This window comes from Pomacea canaliculata, linkage group LG7 (assembly GCF_003073045.1).
Source record: "Pomacea canaliculata isolate SZHN2017 linkage group LG7, ASM307304v1, whole genome shotgun sequence".
Classification (NCBI taxonomy): domain Eukaryota; kingdom Metazoa; phylum Mollusca; class Gastropoda; order Architaenioglossa; family Ampullariidae; genus Pomacea; species Pomacea canaliculata.
Window position 1 is genome coordinate 18,284,140 of NC_037596.1, and position 11,433 is coordinate 18,295,572.

The window sequence follows — 11,433 nt, forward strand, 5'->3', positions numbered from 1 at the left end:
CAAATAGAAGTGAAATTTTAAGATCACTTGCAGCTGCAGGTAAAATATGTCAACAGGTGAATGCGAATTGATCAACTACCTCCATACCTCTTGCAATCATGCACACGTCAGTCAGTGTTCATAATACATTGTACCACACATCTGTGAGGCTGTAAGAAGACATCTCCACTGCCTTCCGTGTAGTCTTATGTAGACGGTGTTAGTGTGTGAGGAAGAACAAATAAACACATTGTATCGTGCAAATAAACAGTATACACACTGCATCGTGTACACAAACGATACACTCACTGTGTCGCTTACACACACACTGAATCGAGCATATAGACACACTGGATCGTACATATTAGACACTATTCTGCGCGCACACACTCTCTCACACACAGACGTTGGACACTGTACAGAAAACAAACGCATTGTATTGTACCAAGCAGACATTACACTGTAACACTGTAACACTGTAACGTTCAGGTGCATGTTACACAAATTATTTCACCATTAAACAGTATTTTGAACACACCTGCTGTTCATCATTTCGCTTTAAAATGTGTGTTTGGCGGTTGCTCTGTTTTCCTATTCACATCTGAACATTGTGCAGGGGAGAGAATCGTAACATTGTACCTGAGGAAATAAGCAGTAGCTTCCCCTGAATTAAAATAACCTAATATTGTTTATACGTGCTTGTGTGTGGTTATGTGTGTTATGTGAACTATATTTTTGGTAATAATAAACACGAATCTTTCTAACATTCACGGAAAATGCTACACAGAACATACGTGTAGTACAACAGTACAAAGTACGACTGTGACCTACTGAGCAGGTTGACACATGTGACGTGAAATACAGTATCTAGACACACTGTGTCACAAAAAGCAGTCGGTGAATGCGTCCTCCACGTCAGAAGTTAGACAGTTATCACACCAACAGTTTTTGTAGATAAGCTTCAATAATTAACCGAGTGATGCAGTTGCTCAGGTCATCGATGGATCATCTTGTAGTCTGCTAGTGGGATGAATACCATTTCATGTAATTAGTAGAGGCAGGTAATATGTTAAAAGTCAGAGGAATTAGCAGTGACTGGCGATAGTCATTAGTAGAAATAAGTAAAGGTAATGAAAGGCAAAGGTCATCTCCTAACCTTTTCAAGTCCTTGAGGGTTAGAGATCTCACTTTTCTCTCGGGGCCAGCTTTAAATGAGGGCGATGCCCATCTCCTCTCCTTCCCCATCCCTCTATGGAGTCATGTACCCATCCCACCAGCTGGGTCGACTGGGGAAGTTTGCTGCGCTAATCGGGCTTTGAACCAGCGCGCTCTCAGGTTGGACGCCGGCGCTCTAACCACTCGGCTGTCCGCTTCCCTATCGTACACATATAAGCACAGCTGCAGGTACCAAAGGCAGGTACTGCGTCAAACCTTGTAAAGAAAGTGAGGTAGCTTTTATAAGTAATTACTCTAAGTTCGAACCTCGCCATGAGGAAGGTTGGGGGTTTCGCTAGTTGTTATTTTTTCTATGTGAGGAAACACGTTGATGCTACAAACTCAAAAGCAAAGAAGTCGGTAAACATACTATTTACGTTTGACTTATTGCCAAAATATTATATTGTGTTAACTGTGTAGTTACAAATAAAAATGCATAGTAATGTTTCAATAAAAGTGCTATAAAATTCAGTTTAGTACTAAATATAATAACAATTATGGCAGAGACAAAACAAAGTTTAAAAATTGACTTGACAAATATTCTATACTAAACATAAAACAGATAGAAATTATTAGAATGTTTGGCAGTAGCAATCTCTTGTTACGTAGAAATGAATAAATAAAGTGTTACAACGTGATGTTAATATCTAAAAATTGATGTGCTACTCTAAAGCAACGATATTCTGAAAGTTGTCACAAACTCTGCAAAATTGCTTGCAGATCATCGTACATCCGTCTGTAGTTAGTAAATGACTTCTTTAGGTTTTACAAAGTAACACACATATAGAAAGGTAGGCGACTTCACACGAAAGAGCTGTCGGACTTAACAAACACTTTGCTTCATGTGGAGGTTGACTTGTCCCTCATTTTCTTGCGATGGACACGTCCGAAGGAACGAATCTCGAGTTTTCCCAGTTTGCAATGCGACGCAGGGGGATGCAGATGAGGCCGGCCAGGACCAAGGTTGACCCTCCCACGTAAAAAGACAGATCGTAGTTGCCCGTAGCATCAGACAGAGCACCTGAGACAGTTGTGTGTTGATAAACTTAAACGAACGATTATTAAAATTTGTCACATTCTGTTTATACGCACTTCTTCCCAGCAGATAGCTAATACATAACTCTTATCGATGATAATCTTCCTGATTTAATTGATTACCCGTCATTCATGCACAATACTCAATACACAATACTCAGTCTCGCCAGTTTCACGCTGCAGCTTCATCGGCCATGAAGCTTTGACCCTGCATCCACACACCCTGCATCCTGTGGATGCGGGAGGAGGGCAGAAGGACTTACCTGCGATGGGCGACCCGATGAAGGATGTGAGGCCTTGACACATGATCACCAGTCCAAAGGCGTTGGTCAGCCTCTCGAGCCAATCAGCTGCACCATGATGATGGACCGCAGTGACACAAACACCGCTACAGTGACAGGTCAAAAGTGAAAGTTCAACTTTGGGAGGTCAGCAATGAGGCGTTGACAGTAAAAGGTTCAAGAGGACGACTGTGTGTTTTTTATGAATTTGTAAATATAACAAGAGAAGAAATGGATAGTAATGTGCAATTTAGACGCAAAGAAATATGTTTTGAACACTCGTCCTCACCTATGCTGGTGCCAAAGACCATGGCATACACTGCGAAGAGGCCGTATACCTTGATCCACGGCACAGTGATGGTGGCGGCGCCCCCGATGATGAGAGCGAAGTTGTTGCAGAGGAGAGGGTCGACCCAAGGCTTGTCGGAAAAGTACCCAACCATCACCCTGCCCACCGTGTTGGCGATGCCGATAATGGAAATGAGGAAAGCTGCCATCGCCTTCTCTATCTGCATACCTTGAGCGACAGTGGGCAGGTAGAGAAACGGAATGAAAAATCCTGCAGGAGAGAATAAAAAAGAGCGACAATGAGGCATGTCATGATCATGAACGAATAAGACAACACTGTAAACTGCTCACTTTGGACACTTTTATTTTACCGGAGTTGAACATCCTTTTACAATAATGAATGTGTTTTGGAGGTTAAAATATGTCATTGTATGAGACTTGTATATGTTGACAAATATGCAAATACCTGTGTATTTAATATAGGTCACTTTGCGAATGTCTGATTTTGTGTGTTTGTCTTAAAATACAATCTTATATATAGGAAGGCGTCCTTTTTCCTCAGAAAATGTCTTTTACCGATATATACATATATAGAGACAGACAGAGACAGACAGAGAAAAAAAAGAGAATGGTGTGAGATAATTACCCGCCATGCACAGAAAGCACGAAAAGCCATAGACCAGAAATGTCGGGCTCCTCAGCAAGGAAAAATCGAACACTTGATACAGAGGATCGACGAACCATCTCCGACAGCAGCTGCGTTTGTCGCTGACGTCACTTCCGCTGTCTGGCGGCTCCTTCTTCTGGTCGTCATCAGCCTCTGGCAGCACTTCCATGCGCGTTACCTTCTGCCGGTAGATGCTGATACTCCCGGAGGACTTGAACTCCGGCAGCCGCTCCAGACTGCCGCCGTAGAAAATGTCCAGACGCTGCAAAGGACTCTCCTCCGTCTTCCGCAACTGTCGGCGACTGAAGTGCTGCTTGGGGGTGCTCTCGCTGATGAGCTCGTGACTGTGGACTTTGCGCAAGGTGGGCACCTGACTCGTCAGGTGGAACTCCGAGGCGTAGGTGCTGCTGTCCACGGTGTCCACGGGGCGAAAGCTCGGCACGACTGTCTTGAACATTTCGTTGGCTTTGCCCGGCTCTTGGGGATGCTCCGACAAGACGAACTGGAATGATTTATTACCTTCGGGGCTGGGCATGTCTTTTCCGCTTTCCGTCATCGGTTTGCGACCTTCCTTTGGCGTCATCAGAGGATCCACACGCCAACTGCTGTCTGAAAGTGTGGTCTGCTCTTTTGTAAAGTGAATGGGATCACTCGCCAGGGTAGCCTTGGAAACGAAAGTTCTTCATGTCTGTTTCTTTCTCCAGTGTCTTTTATTTCCTCCTGTCTCTCCTGCTTGCCTGCTTGACTGATGTTATAAGTATTTGCTTCTACTAGAAGACCTTCTGATTGTTCTTTCGTCTCTATGTTGTGCGTGTCTGTAACGTCCTCGCGGCCATGTTTCAAAGGTCTGTAGAAGAGACTGAAGACAACACCGTGCAGCACCAGCCCAGACAAGATCCACGTAGCTCCTTTCCACCCATACAGGTCTAGAAGGTAGTTGCACAGAGGAGCGAACGCGAAGGCCCCGATTCCTGAGCCGCAGCAAGCGATTCCGGTTGCTAGCGCCCTCCGCCGCTCAAAATAGTACCCAACCATGACTATAGCGGGGAGATAGACTAACCCAAAGCCTATTCCTGCATGGAGAAAAATGAGATCCAATAGTGACAAATTATAAATATTTCTTTCAGCTGCAGCTTGTGCCACTGTAAATTTAGAATCAATCAATCAATCAATCAATCAATCAATCAATCAATCAATACCGTCGTCGTCGTTGGTAGCAACAGCATATTTTTTCTTACACAACAAATCATCAGTAACTGTAACCCACAAACAACAGCAACATCGCAAACGTGCACACCCGCAGACACCTGTGCTCCTCTTGCTCACGCGTATTGGCACACGCATATGCACGCACAACGGGACGCAGGTACATGTACATAAAGGCGCATTTATATATATATATTATCATGCATACACATAATAGCATACATGCATACACCACACCTCAAAGACATACAAGCAGACGAACCAAAATAAGTATTCACACACGACACACGCGATAGATAGAACACAATCATATGAAAACATACACAGCGTAATGACATAATAGAACAATCCCCCCAAATCCCTGCCCACCACCACACAGACACACCTACACACCTGTCATAATGCCGTAGACGAAGATGAGGACGTAGATAGAGGGAGAGAATGTGCTGAGAAAGAGCGCGGCACTGGCCACCACACACCCGACCATGGCGACAGGGCGACAACCATACCGATTGACCGTTGCGCTGACCAGTGGACCTGTCACAAAGAATTGTAGACAGATGAAATACTGGTAGATGGAGCACGTAGATGGAAAGATCTAGATAATAGGGATGAAAGAAGAAAGGCAGTGATGCCCTGCTTTAACCCGCTGGAACTGCGGGAAACTTTTTAGTCCCGGTAATAGTTTTCAACCGCGACATCACAGTGTCCAATGAGTTATCACTTGTTTAGCGAACCAAAAGAGTAGAACAAAAACATGCGCTGAATGTTATTAAATTCTACTCCTTATTTTTACTGATTGTCAGATGAAGCAATGAATAAATAAATTTTTGAGCGATCAGTAATATATAATTTTCATAAATACATGTATCCAGCGACAAATTTATTTCAATAACAATGGAAGTAGCAATGTATGTAAATATCATTAATAAAGTTCAGAAACTAAATGTTTTCAATGGTGTCGCTTTTAATTTTAAAATTTGCATCTGTCTCATCTGCAGTTGTAATAAATTAGTTTATGCAATCTAGAATTTATTCCTAATCCGAACATATTTTAAAGTAAAATTAATGATGGTGGGAGATCTATAAAAGGCATCATTGATGAACAACTGAAAAGACAATGAGAAGCGACATCGCTAAGATGGCGGGAGGATCACGCAGAAGGCGTTTTCAAGATCTTGAGGACAGCAAACCTATGGTCAAGTAAGTTCCGTTGAGTGCCGCCCCCACCCAGGCGGTTTCGGCGTTGGTGGCTTGGAAGTATTCCCTAAAGGGGTTGAAGAAGATGCCCATGCTGAAGCAGACGCCGTCCACCAGCACGGAGATGAAGAAGGAGGAGGCGACCACCACCCAGCCCCACCCACCGTCAGGGGGCGTGGCCAGCACGGGGCGGACCTTGCGAGGCTTGAAGGAGGGCTTGGCATTATTGTTTCGTCCCTTTGAGGGCTGTTTGCTTCTTTCTTTCGGCGCTGCCATCTGTGAACATGAAATTGGTAGGTTTTGAGTCATGCTGACTAAAAGATTTAAGATTTCGACAGACGAAATAAAGAAATATTTGACCAACTTGACTGTAGTAGTAATAATAATAACAACATAACAACTAAGCATGTATTTAGCATCTCACCTAAGGATTAAGGTATGTGCACAAGTCAGTAACACCTGGAAGATTCAGCCAAAAAAAAAAAAAGTAATATAATAGAAATTGTGTCTGAAATGATTTTCGATTCCTTATAAATATGCAGAAACAGATCATCACGAATTAGCTTAATTCGGGAAGTTAGAAGTGTGATATAGAAGAATTCATGGAATGTATGTGTGCGAATGTATATATAAGTAGATATCAGTCAGCAGATGTGTATTCATCTGTAATTTAGGGCAGAATGATAGAGACGCAAGAATATTCCCTAAAAAGTTTATCCTGTCTTTGATCCTTATTTATATGCTTTCATTCCCTTATATATATATGCACACACAGTGAATGTGAGATATCAAGGTCTAAAAGAGGGGAAGAGAAAGTGAGAAAGGCTTTTAAAGTGAGAAAATAAGCTTTTCATGTATTCGTTGGTACGAACGGATCAGTAAATGTGCGTGTGGGTGCTTGGGCGTTTAAAGAAAGGTGAGGCCGTAAAGGAAAGATAAAGACTACTACACACAAGGGGACCATAAATAGTTGCCGTGTCTATCACCTCCCTCTCCAACGATTGTAGAGTGAGGTGACTTTTTATTGAGCTTCGCAAACACTTAAAAGACAGGTATTTAGTGCAGGTGTCATTGGATACAGCGGCTCCCGACATACGCACACCTTCATTCCACTGTAGCATGCGCAACATATATATATATATGTTTGCTTGTGTGTATGCATATATGCTTATATATATACTTACACACACGCAAGAACTCACGCATACAGAAACGCAAACACAATCACAAACACATATTGTATCTCCACATAAATACATAGACACAGAGATGTGTGCACACAGACACACCAACACTGTTCATATTCACACTCAGTGACAGGCAATCTTCCCTTCGTTCTAATTATCCAGGTCATTATCCTGCCTATCCATGGGTCAGCACAGACCGTACTGCCTGTATCACCTGGTGAGTTAGTCTTACCTGTACCTGACCTCTGACCGCGACAAAGACGTCACGCATGCTTTGTCACGATCGCGCAGGTAGCTGTGACAGTTCTTGGTCACGTGACAGAGTTGTGGCAAGTGTACACCTGATTAAACCTTGACAAACCTGTTTACTGTGTACACGCGACGAACAATTAAGAGTAGATGAGACCAAAACTCTTTCTTACTTTTGTCACGAACAGATCACGCTTAATTTGAATCCTGAGTACAGACAGTGACCGCTTTTTACCTGTATACTAAATGCAAGTTGTACAATAAATAAAAAAGCATCAAAGGCGATAACAGTATTGACAGGATCACTGACCAAACAGTTTAGTTCACGAGTGCATGTCCGTGTGTTAATGTGATCAGGATCCTGATCCTAATGTCAATCGCATGTTTTAATAACAGTCTCACTTTTCTGTAAAACTTTTACCTGTCCAGACTTTGTGGACACATTTTTTTCTGCTTGATTTCTATGAAAATACTGCAGCTTCGGATACGGCGCGTGCACGCCATCGCGCACAAGCATGTCTCTATGGAAACTAAAGTGGTTTAAGGAGGACCACGAGCGCTGAATGTCATTGTTGTCCTCTGATCCTCACACATTAATGATAATCCACCCAGTAACATCGTTCTTAAGGTGCACAGAAACACTGGTTAAGACAAAGCTATTCATTTTTTTCGTTGTCATTCATTTTATGTATCTTTTTAATGATAGATATTGCAGATAGAACGAATGATAATTATTATTGATATTGATAGCTGGAGTAAAACAAAACCCAACCAAAGTCACGGAATCATAAAATGAAAACATCTGTATAAGGAATATGTTACCAAAACAGAAGTTAGAATTCAGTTAGATTTCTGCTTTCCCTCGAATTTATTAGTCATTTTTTCTTCTTTATTAATTTCTTCTTTATTCAGTCATTTTTTCTCTCTTTCTTTCTATTTCTCTGCATTCAGTTTACTTAGAGATCCTACAAAAAGTAAAAGAAAAGAAGTCCCTATACACTGTCAGACATTTTAGACGCTGACCAGCAAGAAGTCTATAGTTGCATACAGGGACCACCATGAAAAGGAACTCACATACCTCCTGCAAGCGAGTCTAAGCAGAGAACCAGTGCCGGAGCGACGTCTACATCGCTACTCAGTCGACGCACTCGGCGCAACAGTCGCGCGGACAGTGAGGAGCTTACGAGGCTATCGGGACAGTGAAGGTGAGACGAGTGACTGCAGCCTACCTGACACCCACCCTGCTGTAGGCCTCGCACCTGAGACTAACATTCCCTTCTCTATCATTTGCATTTGCAAGATTTCACTTACTGAATACTACTAGTGGATATTTGACTGAATGGACAGTGGACGTGTATCTGTGTGTGTGTGTGCCTGCTTGTGTGCGTATGTCTGTTTGTGCGTGTGTTTGTGCGTGTGTGTGCTTGTGTGTGTGTGTGTGTGTGTGTGTATGTTTGTGTGTATGTTTGTGTGTGTGCGTGTGTTCGTGCGTGTGTGTGCTTGTGTGTGTGTATGTTTGTGTGTATGTTTGTGTGTGTGCGTGTGTGTTGTGTGTGTGTGTGTTGTGTGTGTGTGTGTGTGTTTGTGTGTGTGTGTTTGTGCGTGTGGCAGCTAGTCTAAACCATTCACCTTCGCTGATCCCATTTCGATGACACGTGTCTAAATATTATCTTTTTATTTCGATCCACTCAAAGGGTCAGACGTCCTTTTAGAGTTCAAGACTCAACGTTCTGCTCGTTGCTGTATTTCACGTAGTCTAGTAAGCACGTTGTTGTCCGGTGGCCACTCTCACGTAGCGTGCGACAAATTTTCTCTGAGATTAACCAAAAAAATTCATAAAAAGAGTGGTAGTTTTTTTCTCGATAACATATTTTCGGGGTCACTTTTTAAACCCGAATCAGCGCCCGCTCACCTGTCCTGCTCACCTGTCCTACCCGTTCGTCAACTATGAAACTATATGACGATGTAGGCCAAGATGAGTTGCTGGGTTGAAAGGTTGGTGGGTCGATGGGCTGATAGAAGCGGGTAGTAATATACCCCGTAATTTAATGGTATACGCGATGTCATGTCAACAATACCAGAGACACACCTTCGTCACCGACTGTATATATATTCTTACTTTCTGTCATCCATACAATACCTCACCCTTTCCCTGAAGACGTGATGATGAATAAACGCCAGATAAAAGGGTTAAAGGGTGAATGGGGTGAAACGGCTGTAACCAAGATTTTAAAACAAAAATTAAGGTGTTTATCAAACTAAAAAAATGACACATCTTGACATATATTAACCCTCATCCTTTGTGTCCTTGCTGTGGGTCGTGTCTTAAAGTATCGTCTTTATTATCGCATGTGAAGAGTGTTCAGCGATGACCTGACATACAGAAAATGTGAGGATGATGTTGGGATGAAAAGAAGAAAGAAGTCTATGTTAACTTCAATGGGTGTAACGAATAAGGTTCATGGATGTATGGAGACTGTAGGTTAACGAAGATACAAGGTGGGAGAATTAAAGGAAAAATTTGAGAAAATCACGGAAATATGGATTATGAACAATAAAACTGCGCATCTTGCAGCAGAGAAAGGATGTCGACATGACTCACACAGCGATCGTTTGTCATTCCTTTCTACAAGATGCTCAGGTAGAACAAGTAAAACTCGGTAAATGAAACACTTGCATTCATGTATTTATCATTAGATCCATCTACAGACCACGTTTAATGCCCTGTAAAGAATATACTTACATTAAACTTAAATTTTTAAGTCTGTTCACTCATCTGCTTACCTTTTCTTTTTTCTCTCTTTCATTCACACGCATGCACACACGCGCGCGCACTCACGCAGATTTTAATAACATACATTTCACGTGCTTGTAGAAGTTTACCTGTGCTAAGGTGTGTTCTAACCAGATCGTGTGTTATCTATGAGGACCAGCTTGACCGACGCAAAGATTGCCATCGCTGGCGTAGATGACAGAAGCGAACTCAGCTTCCGGTCTCAGACAGATCGGTGGAATCGATTCCGACGAGAAGAAGCACTCGGCAAATGTTTGGATTCGTCAGACGGGTGGCTTAACGGGTGGCTGACATGAGCACAGCCACAGTCGCTGCACGTGCTAGACAGGTCAAAGATCAAGGCCAAGGCAGGTGTGTTGGGAATATCTCCTTGACCTTCATCTTCTTTGGCGGCTCGTGACGAGGCAATGTTGGGACCGGACAGAAATATTCCAGGACAACGGTGCATGCAACCCTTGCAAGGAGAGATGTCCAATGTCCACATTCTTAATCTCTGGGCAAATCGCAGCCACGTCAGGTGGAGTTTACATGGTTTATTTTGATTCCACCCCAACCTTTAACCTCTTCAGTGCCCCTTACTCCCTGTCATAAAACGTTTTCGGCAATACTTTCCGACTCCAGTGCTCTCATGGAAATATGAGTAAAGTAACTGTTCTCGTAGCCATAATTTCACATTCGTTGTTCTCCTTGCCTTGTGTTTTTACATTTGTAAACAACCCCGGCCAACGTGATCTGCACGTGTCTTAGGAGGACTCTTGCCCCAACCCTCATTCCCAGTCTGAAAGTAAAGTGCATTTCTTGGACGCCGAGAATTCACGGACATCAACTGATCCTTTAATTTAATATTGATGTCTTCTCTATGACCTAGACACAGTGGACCACTTACAGTCAATGGTGTTAGACTATAGAACATGTTCGTGAATTTGGACAGAGAGGCGTTGATTAAATACTGCAAAGTCATTGTTGCTCTCTTTCAAACCGATAACTAAAGGTCATCGACCAATAAAAGTGGAAGCAAAGTACTTATAGTTGAGGTCGTGCAGTCAGAGGTCACATCACCCTGATAATTAGTGATTAAAGATGATCTGTTAAAAATGTCAATATTTGCTTGTGTAGTTACGTGTTTTCTCCAGGTGAGCAAAAGTGTCAAAGCATCAAGCCTTGGAAGTACCCTGGCGTCCTAACGTATTGGCAAAGCATTGACAGAAGGGTTTGGATTTCGTCTGCCATGTTGACCAAAGCTCTCAGGTCTCTAAGGTTTGTCCTAGAACAGTCAGGTTCCTGTAAGCTTCACACACAACTTTGGTAAACATGGTCGCACCTTTGCCAGGT

General features: G+C 42.8%; 1 protein-coding gene across 1 annotated transcript; it reads right to left on the reverse strand.

The window, feature by feature from the left end:
• Window positions 1-400: 400 nt before the first annotated feature.
• On the reverse strand, window positions 401-8,553 carry LOC112568094 (monocarboxylate transporter 12-like). Its single transcript, XM_025245195.1, is given in 9 exon segments — window positions 401-2,215; window positions 2,493-2,570; window positions 2,573-2,617; window positions 2,800-3,069; window positions 3,445-4,047; window positions 4,050-4,538; window positions 5,065-5,208; window positions 5,865-6,147; window positions 8,365-8,553. Coding segments are annotated over 8 exon segments (2,070 nt in total). The 5' UTR covers window positions 8,365-8,553; the 3' UTR covers window positions 401-2,057.
• Between the last annotated feature and the right edge of the window lie 2,880 nt (window positions 8,554-11,433).